The 18,837-nt window shown below is 35.3% G+C and overlaps 1 protein-coding gene across 1 annotated transcript; it reads left to right on the top strand.

Annotated features, from left to right (window-relative positions):
* Positions 1-14,694: 14,694 nt before the first annotated feature.
* On the top strand, positions 14,695-15,427 carry LOC113280644 (uncharacterized protein Mb2253c-like). Its single transcript, XM_026529244.1, has 2 exons — positions 14,695-15,312; positions 15,410-15,427. Exons 1-2 carry the CDS (start codon positions 14,695-14,697, stop codon positions 15,425-15,427), a joined length of 636 nt encoding a protein of 211 aa, XP_026385029.1.
* The last annotated feature ends 3,410 nt before the right edge of the window (positions 15,428-18,837 follow it).

Here is an 18,837-nt window from a genome sequence, read left to right as displayed (position 1 = left end):
GCTGAAGCGACTTCAGCAATCGACGCCCCTTGACTAATGGGATAATCAGGCAAAATATTACATGCCTTGGTATTACATCCTGGTGTAGGCGTGGAGAAGCATGTTCCACAACCAAGTGTTTTTACTTTTCATCGCTAGAGAGCATGTGCTGAACCACAACGACCAGGTCGGTAGGTTGACTAGGCCCGCTAGGCTATTGCCTAGAGCCTCAATTTGTTGAGGCCCAAAAAAATTTAATTTTGCATCTTTTTGTTTTTACCTACTTTATTTTATCGTGTGGTGTGACATAGTGTCTACCATTATTCTTGTCGATAGTCGTACTTTATAACTGTTATTGAAAGTCGTTTGTTTTGTAACTCGCGTGGACTACTTCTCATTTAGTTATTATTCTATTATTGTATCCTTTTATATTTAACAATATTTTCTAAGCTAATTTTAAATATCCTCTTCCCAATAAGTCCATTTAAAATATGATAAATATTATTGGCGGAAGATCGTATATGAACAAAGTCCCACTATTTTCTAAAGTATATTAATTTAAACTAAAAATAATGTGTGATTTCATTAACCCCACACCCTACACCCTTGGGGTCATCGTTTACATATTGTCTTAAAAAGATCATATTCATATTCCCTAAAGGTGGTTTCGAAGAATCCCCGATGACTTTTGTCTATTGTCTGATTTTCTAGTGTATCCCCGGCCTATAGTTGGACTCTCTATAGATGTAGTGCATTATATGACGCTGAATGGATTTGAGTAGGTTTCTCATTTTGATCATATGACACAAACACCATTCCGTCTTGATCCTTCTGGTGATGAAATGACTAGGTTTTGTGAGTAAGACTTCTGTGTTTTGTTGTTCTAAGTACCATCAGCATGCTTCATGTATCACCACTAAAACAATGGCTATTCACAGAGGTTGTGACATTTCTAGGATCATGGTAGTTGAGAAATTCCTGCAGAAAATTCTCACTATTAGGTTGATGTTACAATTAATAGAATAAAAGTATACACAACAAAGGAATTAAGAGGAACTAGAAAAATGCAGTTTTTGTGTTTATCTGATTTATTTTAATTGATATTTAAGACTAGTTTTTGATGAGGAGACCATCATAGGAAGAACTCGAGGGTCGCTCCAGGAAAATGCACGTCCATTTTCCTTCACAAACATGTTGTCGTAAGTGTTTTTCCATACTTAATTAGATTATCATCGTTCCAAGTTATCCTTATTCTGCGAAGGGTGTAATGCCTTAAAGGATGGTGTTGATGCATCTTTGTATGCATCACTGGCGTCCGAGTACCATCGAGGCATAATGCATGCCTTGGATTTGCGCAAAGAACATTTCAAGCTTATTTCCTCTGCCTTGTCGCTTTGGCATTAAGAAAAAAGCATGTGTTGGTATTGCTCGAGCCAAAGGTGTATCTGTCAGGCTCGTGAGCTTCCAAGGAATGTAACTACCCCATCAACCATGGAAACAATCATCTATTGCATCGCAATACCGAGACAGATGATGCGAGTTACAATAATATCTCAATCATATCCCCAATTAGATGATATGAGCGACAAAATGTTGGACTACTAATCCTGCAACTAATTATGGCCGCCTACGTACCATATGAAGATGATCATGAAGCACAAACTGTAATTCATAATTTTTCGGGACAAGCAACTAAATGAAAATCGTATTGCATGGCCAAAGTCCAAGCAGACCCTAGTCCGCTTAGACCAAATGGTCTCTTGCAAATGATAAGCAAGAATGTGCATCATTGGTCTTTTCTTTATTTTGCACCATGGTGATGCATCGTTAGTTTCTCAATCTCGCAACAATGATGCATAAGCATCAAGAAGCTCTCTCGAGTAAGTAACACGCCATAATGATGATTTTGCATCATATAGGCTTTATCGGCTAAGCTTTGAATCTTATGAGCTCATCTACGCTATATGCATCTTCAACCAACTACCCTTCCTTATATATGTATTACTGACATTTTTAAAGGTAAAAGTTGGGGACCAGTTGACATGTTTGCTTCATTATTCATAGGTGTTTTTGCATGCATCCTGAGTAATGCGCCATGGTGGTGCAAAATCCAGTTTTTAGCCTGACGACCAACTTGAATGATGCGCCATCATGGTGCAACATTTCTCTCTGCTAGTCATCCACTAGAGTGATGCGCCATAATGGTGCAACATTTCCTTCGGGCATCAACCACTGACGTGAAGAACCATGATAGTGTGGTATTAGCTCTTGGCCAATGTAACCTGTGTAACACATTATGATGGTGCGATATTGTCCATTGTCCAATATTCCTCTTAGCACGCACATTATCTTCAGATGACATATCGGTGAACATGCGCCATGCTAAAAGTACGAGTGTTAAAAAAAGTACAACAATTGTCGAGAAGTTTTTCGATATTTTGTACCTTTAGATTTACAAACCTAAGATTTTAGGTTAACAGACTCAATTCGAAAAGTTTCAGGAGAATCAATCAAGGTTCGGAAACCCAAAAACTGGGTTTGCGAACTTAAGTAAGTTTGGTTTCAGGAATCTTTTTCTCTCCACTAGCTTTGCGAACTCAAACCAAGACGAGTTCTGGAAAATTTATTTCTTTTCAAGTTTTGGGAACTTTAAACATAGGTTCGCAATCTAATATGTATAAATTTCTTAAATAGATTAATTTGTGAACCTATACTTTTGAAATTCATGAAAGAATATTTACTTGACGTTAGTTTCGAAAAAGCGACAAACATGAACTTGATAACAGAACTTCACTAAACTTTAGCAGAACATCTAGTCTATGACAATAACCATCTTTGCAATTTGATTATTTACTGAAGTCTTTGATTTTTTCATGATAAATAGATATAAGGGAAAGCATTCTGAAAGAAAAATTAATCTTTTTACCACCCAACTTTGATGAAGTTCTTCATGCAATTTTCAATCTTTAATCTTCACGGGTAACTTGGATGAACCTAAGAGTTTGTTACCTTATATAATCTAGACGGAAGCTAACTTTAGTAGGTTATAAGTCGATAAGTAGTTTTGGCATCTAAGTTGACAGCATAATTTCCATATCAATGCGTGGATTTTCAACTGAGCATTCTCTCTAGCAATATCTCCTTTTCATTAATTTTAGTGACAAAAATTTTGAAATACATATTGACATTTACAAGTTTGACTTTTAGTACAAATGCGATGATGCTTTCTTGAATTCTTGAAAGTTCAACTTTATTTTTCAACGGATCTTCATGTGTTTGTTGAGTACAAGCGATTGAAGATTGGAAGGTGAAAAATAACAACTTTAATATTCCTACTCTTCGTATTTTTCATGGATGACTTTCATTTAATTTCACGTATAGTTATTATCCCAATGAGTAGTCACTTTTGTCACTTTTAAGAACAATATACTTTTTAAAACATATAGTGAGCACACATATTAAATAACTTCCCCTTAAGATAATGTTTCGAAAAGCCATATGTCATTAGTAGTAAACTACTACTTTATCTCACCCTATTTGTCACAAAGTTGATAAAGGTGATGAGAACTGGGTTCCTCATGAATTAAGCCATTAGAAGAACAATTCACGACACTAAGAATTCTATCATATCGTCAATGATGATTCCACTAAGTTTCACAACTTAGTTTCTTTCACCTTGAAGAGATTAAAGAGACTTTTCTATCATAAATTCCTCAAACACACTCCACTCAAGATATGTTAGTAAGCGCTAGTTCAATTAAAAACTCACTTCCATTTTATGTCATTCTTAAAATAGAACAATAAAGGAGATTTTTTTACTAGAAAAATGATTTTCTCGGATTTTAACAAATCTCACAAGAAGATATAAAATAGGGATCAATTGTCAAAAGCTTTCATCTTTAGTTATTTAAGGAAGATGAGAGTTACAAGCATAACTTTTGAAGATTATATATTATGAGAGCGGCCATAATGAAAAACATTGTAGAATATAAATAGGGTCATGGAAAATAGTACATAAAAGATATATTTATGAATATCAATTATTGCAATTATCTTAAATGAACAATGTAACTAAATAAATTCAGTAGATGATTAAAGAAGCAGCTATTGCTGAAAATTTATTACTATATAAATATTAAAATTAGATTATTAATCCATTAGAGGTTCATAAATATAAATATTAATTAAAAAAATAGTTAAAAAGGATAGAAGACAATACTTGATAGAGGGCGGATCCGTTGACAGGCTTGTTTTTAACAAGATATAACACTATATCCTGACTGTTCAAATGTAAGATATTAACGTTCCAGATTTCATAAATTAAAACAACTATCAGATGGGTTTTCGTGCCCCGGTTAGAATTCTAGCCAACTTTTTTCTTCTTTTCATTTTATTCTTTCATCTCCCTCGCTACTGATTTTATTCTCGGTTAGAATTCTAGTCTAAATATGATCTAACTTTTGATTTTCTTAATTATATATTTGTATTTGTGTTGTAAGGATTCATCAAAACAAGGTTTAGCTTAAGATGTCGGTGTCACTGTAGTACAGTGGTAAAGTTATTGAGTGATGATACCAGTGACCTGAGTTCGAAACTCGCTAGTACCAAATTCTTTACCGATAAAAAAAAAGTTTACCAAAAGGTTTACCTTAAGATATTTGATTAGTTTATCATCATAAATCATTGATTCTTACATATGTAGTTTCTTCATTGCATTGAATGTGTGAGTTCTAACTTGCATCATGTATAACAAAGGTTTTTCTGAATTTGGGCTTTATGATTTATTACCCTATGAATACTCTGTAAGAACTAAGATTAATCATCATACAATTCCTATTCTTTCCCTCGCTTTGTCAAAAACTCTACACCATCTAATGTCGTCAAATCATCTTTGGTCCTCATAATCAACAAAGCGCGCCGAATAAAAGCATCCTTATACCATTGATAATCGAGATTTTCAGTCTTTGTTCATATTGGGAGAGCAATGAATTTTCCGTGAAAGGAAACAAACAAGTTGGAGATAGGTTCGATGAGAAAAAAGCATAAACAACATGGGTTGGTATTCTAATCGGGTAATGGACTCATGGAAACCCATCTGATAGTTGTTTGAAATTATAAAATCTAGAACGTACATATCTTATATTTAAATGGCATGGATACACTGTTAGATCTTGTTAAAAACAAGCATGTCAACGGATCCTCCCTTATACTTAATCATGCTTTCAATTATTTTCATTAATGTATTTACTGTACGCATTACTGCTAAATTAATTAAATTTTTCTCATGTATTAAAAACATAACTTGTGATAAAATCTTATGATATATAATTTTTCTAGTACAATGTGATTTTTTTTATTTTTGTTTAAATATTATTTTTGGATATAACTATTATGTATTTTTTGGTGAACATTTTTAAAAAATAATAATTTTCTCTAATTTCAAATAATCCATATAAATGTAGAAACCAATTTGAAATGTTGATTGTTTTCTCTAAATCCCAAGTAACAGAAGATCACAATTCTTTTTAATATCATGTATTAATAAATATTCATAGGAGTGTAAAAGTAGAATATATTCTTTCATAAAAAATCTTAAATATCCTTACATTTAGTGATATGTGTTACAATGACAAATAAGAATATGGAGAAAAATATGCTTCAAAAGTTGGGTGTGCAAAAACTAATCATTAGTTTCATAAAGGCATGATTATTGAATTTCTTTTTAGAAAAAATTATAATATATCAAACGACCTAAAAGGTCCAAATATAGAGGCATCCATACAGCCTCCATAAAGTGGGAGACGTCCATGGTTTATGCATAACCTTGTTCACAATCAACCCATAAATACTGGCGCCAAGATCAACGACCACTTTTACGGGGAGTAGAGGTGCTCTTTGGTTGATATGGGTTAGATATTGAAGAGTAGATTCATCTTTGATAATGGGAAGGTCAAGTGCTTTGGGTCTGAATGAAGTTGTAAGCTGTGAGGTCGATAGAGAATAAAGGGATAAGTATAGAAATGTTGAGGAAAAAAGTAGAGATTAAACTCGAACGCCAAGAAATGAAGCCATGGTTAGAAAAAAATGTAATCATATTTGTATGTGAGTGTGGGGTTTATATAGACTGTATGATTTAAAATGGATGTACATAATTGAAGCAGAGCCTAAGTTCAACGTTGACGGCTTCATGCATGTCCTTTTCTAGTTATCCAAAATCAAAATAATTCATTTTTAGACAATGATCGGAAGAGAAGAAAATATCTTAAAAGATCGAATTTACAGAGTTGCTATCAGAGGTTTCAAAAGAAAATAGGAAGAAAGAAAGAAAGGAAAAACAAATACAGAAGGAAATTACGCAAAGATAGATTCCCAGTTATTGCGATTGAACTAGCGAAGTTCAAGTGCACCTTTTTCCCCGATGTAGCTGCCCAACTAAGAACTGAGGATTTTTCATATATTACCAAATCATGATCAGTTTTGAAGAGCTAGTCCTTCTAAAAGTTTTATAGTTCCTTTCCCTCCAAGTTATATATCCAAATTATTGTTGCCGGAATATATAAGACTCCATATAAGGTTTCCAGAACAAGAGAAGTTCTTGTGATGCCACTTCTATGTGAAAGTAATGTATGGCTCTGTAAGTTTTTTTTTCTTATGTTGAGCGTATTCCGATTAAATTAATCATTAAGATATCTTGTGGTTAATTTATTTGAGTTTTATGGATAAAAATTCATGTTTCATGTAATTTGTTAATGTCCAAATAAATCCTTTTTTTCTTGTGAAAGCAAGGTCGCCCTTGTTGTTCTTTTAGGAATGGCATTTTATAGGGGAGAGTTCTTAATTGAACTTGTGCTTAATTCCCAAATCTTTGTGGGGAGTGCGGCTGTGGAATATTGTAGGAGTTATCTTGTATCTTTATAAACTCTTTGATGAATACACTAAGTTTCGACTATGTGAAATCATCGAAACAAAGTTGATATGTTCTCTTTTAGTCGTGAATTATCCCTTTGAGAATTTCATTATGATCCCATAGTTTTCGTACCTTTTCCAATTTATATCGACAAAAAGGGGGAGAATTATTTAGTAGTTCACACTACATATACATGGTTTACGTATCATTATGTAAGGGGGAGTGGTTGCCATTGCGGGATGAAGTATTGACTAAGGGGGAGTGATACATATCACCATAGTATTATTGTCAAATTTGTGATACAATTGGACTTTGATGCTATGTAATAATACTATGACATTGTATAACAATAATTGAGAACAATTATTTTCTTATTGTTATGGCTACGGATCTTCAACAATAATTATGCTGAGTTGAACACGTTCAGAATCACTAAAGTACTTGGAGCGGTGAAGAATTGAAGGAATGTTGAAGAGCCAAGGAAATCAAGCATGATGGATAAGAAGCTACAAAGTTTATTTATTTTGTAATTCATATGTATTGATATTTTTGTCACTAAAATTGACAAATGGGGAGATTATTGGAGCATTGCTCGATCGAACTCATAAGTGTTGCTATCTCAAGCTTTTTTGTCAAGTTTAGTTGATTAAAACTATAAGTCTTGATTTCTAGTCAAATTATATTTATGTTTTGGATTAGGATATAATGTGTAGTTGAGCTTTAGACTTCACGTCGTTCATCGAGTAAAGACGAAGATCTACTGAAGAGAGCTTGGAGGAACTTCATCAAACAAAAGGTATGTGGAGACTAAAACTTATCTATCACTCATAAGGCTATTCTATTCTATCTCCTAATGTGACTAAGTCGTATAGATATATAGACTTTTATATTATACACATTTGATATTTCGAGCCGAGTTTATCTCGCTTATCTATTTCTCGAAATATGTGTTGGAAGCCTTTTGCTTTAGCTATGTTCATCATATTCTTGACGAGTTTAGTTGGAAACAATTTATTTGTTGGAAAACAAAATAATAAGTCAAAAGATGATCATCTGGAATTTCCTTGAAACATCTTACATAATTTGTGTGAGATAGTCATTTGATGTCGACTTGGAAAGTTTCGTATTGATCATTCAATCACTAGATTATTATTTATAAGATAATAGTTTGTGTGAGACAGCTATTGTCGTCTTCTAAGGATGTTTCAATGATTGAAATGGGAGTTTAGAACAAATACCTTTGTCTGGATACATCACAGTATGCGTACCTAGTATGCAAATTGTTTTGGTATGATTCAGCGCCGGGAACTTTGCATACCTAGTATGCGAACGGTTTTAATTTTTAAAGTCCGGGAACCTTGTTTGAATACCCAGTATGCGAACGGTTCTACCTGAGTTAGGTCTGGGACGGTTGTTTGAGTACCCGTTTGCAAACGGCTGGAGACGACCAAAGTCCGGAAACTATAGTTTGTGTACATGTTTGCATACTTAGTGATTAAATTTTTAAAATAGGTTAAGTATGATTCTCATACTCATGAACAAATGCATTTATAAATTAAGGAATGCAATCTTTGCAAACTGTGGCTTAATGTTCATGAATTGATTCTTATATAAGTACTTTGTACGATTACAAATCAATCTGATTATGTTTCAATTGGTTTATATATAATTCTATGAGATTGTGAACAATTGAACAATTATATTTGGAACATAATTAGATTCATCTGATTATCTTTCATGATTGATTGATCATCATAGTTGATATAGATGTGTAAGATGAATGTGGTTAAGATAAAAGTGTTCATATGGCTAACTTCGGTTAACTGTTATTGAGCCAACTCAATATACATGTTTAGGTACGGTTAGCCATATCTAAATGAAAGTATATTTCATTTGTGTGTAATAAGCTAAGACCATCTAACGATGGAGAGATATTGCTTTGGTTTTATGCAACCTTAGCTTGAATCTTAAATCAAGTTTTCATCTAATGGTGGATATTAAATGCTTTTTTATTAAGCTCTCTTAGCTTTGATTGTAAGCAAACCCTGATTTGAAAGACTATATAAGGGATAACTCTAGCAACTGGGAAACCTAATCCCGGCACTTTCATGTGTCCTAGTTGCGACTAGAGTCGATTCTCCTTTAACCTAGGTTTTTCCAAACCATTATAGGTTAACGACTTGAAGACTTCTTTTGATTTCGTGAAACCATATCCAATTATTTTCTATGTAGTTGCGTATTCTGATCTTACTTGTTCTATTGTATTGAGTACTATCTTCTCTAAGATTTGCTCGATATTTATCTCCAATAGGTATAAAAAGTAATCACAAAGCTCTTCGTCTCATTGTTTGTGATTCCACAATAACTTCTTCCACTACCATATAGTTAAGTTATTATGATATGATTGATATTTCTAGGCTGCTCTTCGGGAGTATAAGACCGGATTATTAATTGGTTCCTGTTCACCTTGATTTATCAAAAGAAGGGACAAAAACTTCGTAGGTACTTTTATGGGATACAGATTTATGCATCATAATATGCTTATCTGTGAGAGACAGATTTTTTTATAAGTCTTCGACTTTTGGTCGTAGCAACTCTTAGTTGTGGGGAAGATCAACTAAGGGACTCAAGTGCGCATAATCCGGCCTGGTTCTAGAGGCGTAAGGAATGCGACTGTACCTTAATCGGTGTAAGACTTGGTTAGGGCTCAACTACATTCCAGTCCGAAGTTAACTTGTAGTATGCTAGTGTCGGTAGCGGCTTAATACAATGTGGTGTTCAAATCTGGACTAGGTCCCGGGGTTTTTCTACATTTGCGGTTTCCTCGTTAACAAAATTTCTGGTGTCCGTGTTATTTCTTTTCCGCATTATATTTGTTTATATAATTGAAATATCACAGGTTGTGCATAGTTCAATCCATTGGTAAATCCGACCTTGTTTGTTGAATATAAATTGATTGGCACTTGGGCGTTTGTCTTTGGTACCGTCCAAGTATTTCTCACATCAATCAGGCTCATAGATTTCTAACTGTTTGATTTGCTGATTGATTTGAGAAAAAGAAATATAACTCTTTGATATCTTTCTTGGTTGAGCTTGCTTTATTAGCTGGTGCTGTCGGGATAATATTGGAGTTAGTCCATACAAATTGTCGAACGAATTATTAGGTGTCGTTGTTATACCCCCACCTTTTCAACTAGGTCCCCATGACGGATCAGAAATATCAAGGAGAATGGAGATATGATCAAAGATAGGTCTAGCTTTGTTTAATTGAGTGACAAAGGAAAGTGAGCTTCAAAGGAAGGGGAAAGAAGGAACCTATGAAGTCTACATATCGCAGGATTGGATTGGCCATTAGATAAAGTGTATAACACCTTTAATGGAAAAACCAATGAGTGAACTTATCAAAATCTTTCATGCTTTTAGTTATCTTAGCACGTACAACCCTTTTTCTCGTCACACTTCAAGATGACATTAAAGTCACCACCAAGTCACCATGGCAGATTTCAGTAACTGCGAACACTATTTAATTCATCCCAAAGGTCAACTCTTTCAAATGGTTTATTAGGTCCATAAACAGTTGTTATGACCCACCCAAATTTATCTGACTTGTTGATGCAAGAAATGATAAAGGGTATTCCCCAACTATAGAGTCAGTGACCTCTACAAAATCTTTATCCCACGGTGTGATCATACCACCAGAGCTACCAACAGATTGTTGGAAAGTCCAACCCAAATTCTGATGCCACAAATCTGTTTGAACCCTATAAAATGATAATAAGATCTCTTACAATTTGCAACATCCTTTTGACCACCAATCTTCTATCGTTAGAGTTCGGACCTCTAACATTCCAAGTAAGTACTTATGGACTCATTGGGAAACCTTTGCAGCCCTGACCTTAACAGATGATCTTCTTGACTTGGGTAATGATGTATCAATTGTAGCAGTTGTGACACATAATCTCTTGCATTCAGAGATCATTCTTTTTGGAATAATGGCCTTATGAGTATCTTCAGTACAGCTTGAACTTACAGCATCCATAACTTCAATTGCAGAAGGTTCAAATCCTGGTGGGCAGGTTGGAGTACTTGAACTGGATGTTGCAGCACGTTGATCATGGTCAAATTGTACCATGAAAGTGTCCTCAAGACCACCACCATAAATAAGTGGTAGAATTAATTGCTTTGGTTCATGAATAGTGATTTCACTACTTCCCTCCAGCACCATCAAAGTTTGTACAACAATGTCTTGCTCATGGATTTTCTTTAACGGGAGAATTCGTATAGGTTTGATGAAGGTCCAGAGAAGGATATTTTTTTTAGTCAAAAATTTCCTTGAGTGGTTAGACATGGATGAGAAGTTGATACCTAGCTTGATACCTATGTCAAAAGAGACGATTAACCTCTTTGAATACCCACATTGGTTTCTGAATGTGTTTTGTGGTATGTTGATCAAATGAGTGAAGGGTGAAGTGATAAGATGAGTTGGTTAGATGAAATTAATATAGTTCTGATATGAGGTTTAGGTTTATCAGGGATGGGTAGAAAGGGATCAATCTCAGTGCTAGGCTGACCGTAAGATGGGTGAAAAAGGTACAATCTCGGAGGATGCCATGGTGGGTTGTGTTTCCGGTTCACCGAGTGATATCGGTATCCATAAAAAAAATTGACTTAGACTACATTACGTTTGTCAAAGATAAATTGAGTAAGATATTTTTTTTGGGTCGGGTCGTAAACAAAATGCATTGACAAAATATTTTGCCAAAACATATTAACGATAGGGTTTTATATATCCGACAGTTTATAAATTTGATTACATGTCATATAATTGATTTTAGGTTTGTGTTTGGTTTGGTTAATAAGGTTTAGGAATGTAAACTGAACATAAATCCGCTATCTTCTCCTAATTGATCCTAGGTTTTGTAAATTTCGAGCAAAACTTTTAAATAATGGGTAATTCATTATTTTATTTTTTTAATTTTATCAACTAAAAACTTTTAAATTAAAAAAATAAAATCGTTGGAAATCTTATAGCTTAAAATTTTATTTTGTAATCAAAGTTTAACTAACTAATAATCTTAGAGCTTAAAAGTCTAGCTAAAATCTCAGAGGTTGAATCTTTGGATTAAGGAGAATGGCAAAACCTAAGTTTTATATGATTTATTTTCATGTAAATATAATGATCCTTGGAAGCTTAATCAGTCATCATTCACTCTGTTCACTATTCAGAATTATTGATGTAAATATGAATCTCTCACACGTCTCAACATGGTAACTCAATATGACATGGCTGCAAAGTGGCCAACTGAAGATGAATAACAATCGCGCATCATGAGCGACTTGGCCAAGGTCAGATATGCCGGTGCATGTCTGAGTTGAAGCTAGCCAATGGCATGTGCTAAACAGGGTTCAGACATGGCCAATGATGCGAGATTAGCATCAAGGGATACCAAATGAGTTTGGCAAGTAAACTGTATGTGTGAGGCGTGCAGGCATGCAAGCAAGACTTGCATTAGCACACTTGCATCATTGGGAGAATGATGCTCAGCAATGATAGCGCGACTTTGGCTGGAAGACGCAATCATTGTGCAACAAGGTTGGATGACATGTGTCAGGCACATGGTCTTGACGGTTTTGAGTTGGTTACACGGAAGTTTTTTTGCTTTATGCATTTCTAAAGGCGATGAACTATTTGTTTGGCTTTAGAACGTAGTTGGATGAGTTGGCACGGTTGGCTATCTGCCTGGTGTAAAGCAAATCTGTAACTGCCAGACAGTTACTGGTAAATAGTTTTTGTAAGGCTATATAAGCCTGATCTTGTGGAGAGATTGGATAATCCGGAATAAGAAGAGTGCGGAACCCTAAGTGTGCAACAAATAAAAGGCTACGGCCTAGTTTAAAACTAAGTTCTGTTAGTGCATTGTCCCTTTGTTTTGGCTTATTTTTTATGCAACAAGCGGAGTGCGTGTATTTGATTGAAGACTTGGAAGATTTGTGAACAGTACCTCTATTTAGTATGGATTGAATAGAATTTTAATCAACAAGTTGAAATATTGGTTAAGTATGAGTTGGTTGAAATTATGGTGCGGACCATAGTTGGCATTGTCAAGTTGGTATTGTATTTGGGTTGTGCTAACCTGTCTCAGGCACTTTCATCCTACCCACACTTTTTGTATCATTAGCGCTAAGATATCATTTTAATTTACTCGTTGTATATAATTCCTCGACTATGCGCTCGCCCAATTGTGGTTACGCGGCTTACGGCAAACGCATGTACTAAACCGTCTCATGTCATCAAACTTGTAAACTGTGAGATATATAGCAACCCTAGCTACAGCTTGAAAGTTTTGTCAAAACTTTTTGTTCGTTGATCCCCTTGGAATTTTTATTTTTGTAGTGTCACGCGGCTATCAGACAGTTGGAAGAATGAATTTTTGCAAAGATGGCCTGATATCTCAATTCAAATGGGGAGGTGATCTTATTTGTATGTTTTTTGTGTTTTGTTTTTTTTTTCTTCTCTTTTTCTTCTTTTTATTTCTTTCTTTATGCCTCGGAAAAATTATGGATTTTGTATGTTGGAGATGTGGATTTAGGTGTCAAGTGTTTCCAGATTTGTCAAAATTTTATTGAAAAAACGAAAGCTAAACTCAACAAGGATAGACTATAAATTTCAAAATTCAATGGAAGGGCTTGCAGGTCCAGCACCTGAACCGCGACCGAAACCACCAGTGCCGCTTGGATTCTATAAGTTCATTACAATAATATCACAAAATGTATATAACAGGATAGCGACTATTGATTAATCAAAACTTAAAAGAGCACTAAACCTTTAAAGTTGGGCGAGAGCAAGCTATAAAATGTGCTAACCCCAATAGTTTAAGAATTAGATAGAAAATTACCATTTTTAACAAACAAGCATAGATTCTACACCCTTCTGATAATCATATCATTCATGGTAGACTTTAGCAAGCAACAGTCTAATAAGCAAGTCAACAAACATAATTCCTGTACTCATACAACAGTGCCAAAACTACTTAAGCAAAAGGTTTAGTTTACTATCTACAGGGTTTAATTTACTATCAACCAGCAAAAGGTTCAACTTACTCGTAAATATGCATTTCCCATGCCATCACTTCCCGAATCCAAAATAAACCCCTTGTAGAACAAACATCTTGCGTCCTGAAATCTGAAATCAACCCCACCAGCAATTGTTTGTCCAGTATCACTAGAAAAAACAAATCCTTCCACAAAATTTTTACAAATATATTTGAAAAGACCAATCTGTCTCATGGTGAGATCCTGTACTTCATCAATATGCAAAAAATCCATTTCCTCACCCTTGCAATGCCCAGTTTTCAGCCGACGGAGAAGGTCAGTGACAAAATCAGCCAAATCGAACTCATCACTTAGTAATTTCTTCTTCTCGTATACGAGGAAAATATCATAAATCATCTCCCTTCTTTTTGGCTTTATCCATAAATCCTGTGAATTCAAGTAGCAGGCGTAAATTCATACCAGTGGAAGCTGAGGAAGCTAATTGACAAACACTACTACATAGACTAGGTATTGTGTTTAACAGTACAAAACCACAGTTGCAAATTGCAACATACCAGATATTACATGACAAGGAAAGACGAAACCAGAAGCAGTGTTACCTCCACATTAGATCCGTGAACTCGGTATTTTAATTTATTTACACTGTTTGACCTATCTTCAATTACTTCTTTTCAACTGGTTAAATTGTTGCGACTCGAGTTCAGCTGTTTGTTTACAATCCTCACATGAAATTTTTTGAAGAAATCAAACCAAATATGTCAAGCCTCAAGAGCAGAATTGTGAAGCTGATTTCTGAAGGAGGCTTAAGAATTTCTGGTAATAAATGGAATCAAAGTTATGACTTGCACATTATTGCAGTTTTCCATTTGGGCATCAGGAGTTCCAGATTTCAGAATATCATTGAATGTCATTGGTTACCTCCGGATCCTGATTTTACCATGTTTTGTTGTGATGGCTCTTCCTTGGGAAATCCTGGTGCTGCAGGTTTTGGTGTAGTTGTCAGAAATCATCATTGTCAGGTCCTTGGGACTATAACAGGGGGAATTGGTATTGCTTCTAATTACATAGCAGAGGTTTATGCAGTTATAAGTGCTCTGGAGTTAGCAATTGAGTGGGATAAACAGAATGCTTTGATTGTCTCTGATTCAAAAACAGTAGCAAATGACTTTGCTCAAGGGAAAGTGCCATGGTTTATCAGGAGTAGATGGAAAAATGCAGTGAAGAAGTTATCTCAAATTAGATATAAGCATTGCTACAGAGAAGTGAATTTTCCTGCAGATGGAATTGCTAAAAAGGGTGCATTGCTGGCTCCAGGTGAAAGGCAGATTTGCATTGGTAGACCTTCTCATCTTGTTAGAGTTGAAATTCCTGATGTAAGTTATTATAGGTTTAGCTAATTTTGTTGTTTTTGGGTTTTTAATGGGCCTTAAGTGGCTTTTCTTTTAGTTCTGTTTTCCGTTTCCGTTTCAGTTTCCTCTTTTCTTTTAACTCTATTTGTAAAAGCCTTTTATTATCAATAATAATTCATGGGATTCGGAAAAAAGAAAAACAAAAAAAAAAGTGAAAGTTGAGAGAAGATAATGGAAGAAACCCTAGATCATCATGAAGATGAAATGAGAGATGGGAAAGTATTAGGAAATAATATATATAAGAGTCTATATTTAGGAGATATGTCTATGTTTAGAGTTTGATCTTAGTTAGGAAAGTAGTTTGAGTGGTCGACAAGTTTATGAACAATATAAATAGGTTGTTAAGCCATGAGAATTAAGACACCAAAATTATTATCAATGTAGTCTTTTATGCTTCCGCGTTTATGCTCTCCTCTCTCTTGCTCGATCCTTAACATGGTATCAGAGCAAGGTGAGAGGGAGAGAGGAGAGGAAGAAAAGTGACATGTTTTCGTAAAGAGTTTGCCAAGTTGAAGAAGAAAGAAGATTAAAAATAAAGTTGTTGTTACAAGTTTGAAGCCGAGAAGCCAGGTGAAGAAGGAGAAGCTTGATGTCGATCTATCATGATAAAAATAGAGTTTAGGGCATGTTATTGATGCCGAGAAAACATAGCAGACGAGATACTGCTGCTTGAAAAAAAAAACGATGGCTTTGGGTTTGTGAGAATCTGAGTTCCAATTTGGATAGGGTTCAGCGCAAATAATGAAAATTTTAGGTTGCTATAACAACCTTGAGATCGAGAAGAAAAAGAAAGAAGAGATGGAGAAGTTATCTGCCATTGATGTATGAAGACGGTGTTTAGTTAAGGACTTGCTCGTGGTGATGCTGTTGGCAGAGATGATAAGGATGGTGATGTTCATCAGTGATCCATGGTGGATTCGCCCAGGTCTTTCACGGTGGTGCTGTTGTTGGAGATTGACGATCAGGGGATGGAACGAATGGAGTTTGATTGTTCCGAAGATTACCGGTTGAAAAGATTTGCTCGGTTGTAATTAAAGACAAGTAAGGATTCTTTGCGGTATGGACACAGGTCAATAATTGTGTGACTAGGGTTAACAGGGTTGCTACAATTATATTGAAGATCAAGGAGTATATGAGAAGGATTTTGTTTAGAGAACAGGGAGAAAGAGTTGCTGCCAATGGTATCGAGATGTGAAAAAAAAAAACAGAGAAGTGAGATGGACTTGAGAAAGCCGGAAAAAAAAAAGTTATCCGCGATGGAGCTGGATGATGTTGCTGGGATGATAGCTCGAGAAGATGAGACAGTCTCTGTTGTGCGATGGTTGAGAAGGTACTCGAGCTGGGAGCTGACGTGAGAAGAAGGGACTGATCATCGTGATCTGTGGTGGTTCCTTGTGGGACTCGATTGGCAGTGATTGAATTGGTGACTAATGTTGTGGTTGTTGGTATGGTTCAATGCTTAAAACCTGAACAGAGAAGAAGAACAGATGATGACAAATATGTCGTTGTTTTCCGGAGATGGCAGGCTGTGATCGGAAAAGTGGAAACTAAACTCTCTCATTCCTTGTAGTTTGTGATATGCACATAAGGCGTTTGTTTAAATGCCTGAATGGTTTGCAAACAGAAGCGTGACTAAAAGCAGCTTATGGTGAAGAGAAGGAGAAACAACAACAGTGTTGAAGAAGGAAAAAGAAACGAGACAAGAAAAGATTGTGAGAACATATTGAAAACAAAGAAGCGTGACTGGAACAAGAGAAGAAGAAACAACATTCATGTTGTGAGAAAAAAAAACCAATCACCAAGAGGTGATGAAAAAAAAAAGAACAACAATAGTAGGTTAAAATCATATGAGTTATCGAGAGAGTACAAAAAGTATTCTATTGAAGAAACCAAGAAACCAAGAGTACAAGAAATATTCTACGAAGGGAACTGAAATGTTCTAAAACTACGAAGATGGGACCGCAACGTCCTTAAACTACGAAGAGAGGACCGAAACGTCCTTAAACTACGAAGATGGAACCGAAATGTTCTAAAACTACGAAGATGGGACCGCAATGTCCTTAAACTTGCATTGGGACCGAAATGTCCTTAAACTACGAAGAGGACCGAAATGTCCTTAAACTACGATCATGGCACCGAAATGTCCTTAAACTACGAAGAGGACCGAAATGTCCTTAAACTACGAGGATGGGACCGAAATGTCCTTAAACTTCCAAAGAGGACCGAAATGTCCCTAAACTACGAAGAGGACCGAAATGTCCTTAAACTATGAAGGGGACCGAAACGTCCTTAAACTACGGTCTGAAGATTTTTTTTTCACCTACTTGGGTTGAAAATAAAAAGAAGAAGAAAGAAGAAAACCGAAGTTAAATTTATTTTGTCCAAGATGCGCATTCGTGATCTACATGCTCCATCTTGAGGGAGGGTATTAGGAAATAATATATATGAGAGTCTATATTTAGGAGATATGTCTATGTTTAGAGTTTGATCTTAGTTAGGAAAGTAGGTTGAGTGGTGGACAAGTTTGTGAACAATATAAATAGGTTGTTAAGCCATGAGAATTAAGACACCAAAATTATTATCAATGTAGTCTTTTATGCTTCCGCGTTTATGCTCTCCTCTCTCTTGCTCGATACTTAAAAAAGTGAATTTTGCATTATATTAGAGTGTTGCAGCGCAAGTACTCGATAACTGTGTAATATAATGCTCGCATAATCTGATTGGAGGGAAGACGAGGTTAGAAAGCCAAGAATTCAATTCATACCCACCAGACTGTAGCTAGACGGTTCGGTTGGCCTTGAATTCGCAAAAAAAAAAGGCCCAGGCCGAATTTCACTTCTTATATTTGTAGCGTGTCGCAGCTTACGAAGCAGGGCCAAAATATCCACATGAAGGGAATTTGTTGTACATGTAGATCAAACAACATGTGTGATAGTGCAAGATTGTTAATAATAGAGGTACCAAACTTAATTGGCACCCCCTAACTAGGTACCCCTATTAGCAGCCATGTAATAAACAGGGAAAGAACTTTTCGGACTCAATTGGAATGATCAAATCCCCAATGAAGGAAGCAATTAGAGTTTGGACATAGAGCAAAGATCCGATGCTAGGAAACACTAGTCTTTTGTTGTTTCTTAGGGCAGTTCTTATGGTAATGGTTAAATTGAAAATTTTGACCATCCACATAGATTAACAAACATGATTTTCTACTATGAAAAATTAGAGCAAAATCAATAAATCAGGCTTTTAAGAGTCCCACTAATGATTTTATTAATATAAACTAATATAGGTTGGGTCCCACTGACTATTTAATAAATAAAATCTAAAAAGATAATGATTAAAAGTATAGAAATAGTGGGCGGTCAATTTTCATCCGCCAGCGGACAATATTCATCCGCGTGGGCAAACCTGTTAAAGAGACGCGCGTCTCATGTTGGTCGTAGTGAACAAACCATTAAATTTGTTGGTTTGGAAACCTATTTTTCATGT

Source organism: Papaver somniferum, chromosome 5 (genome assembly GCF_003573695.1).
Source record: "Papaver somniferum cultivar HN1 chromosome 5, ASM357369v1, whole genome shotgun sequence".
NCBI classification, from domain to species: Eukaryota; Viridiplantae; Streptophyta; class Magnoliopsida; order Ranunculales; family Papaveraceae; genus Papaver; species Papaver somniferum.
Note: the sequence above shows the minus strand (reverse complement) of the source record. Positions and strands in the feature narration are given on the sequence as shown.

Bases quoted from the DNA above. Each gene is read 5' to 3' on its own strand.
- LOC113280644 (XM_026529244.1), top strand. From the start codon at position 14,695: ATGTCAAGCCTCAAGAGCAGAATTGTGAAGCTGATTTCTGAAGGAGGC.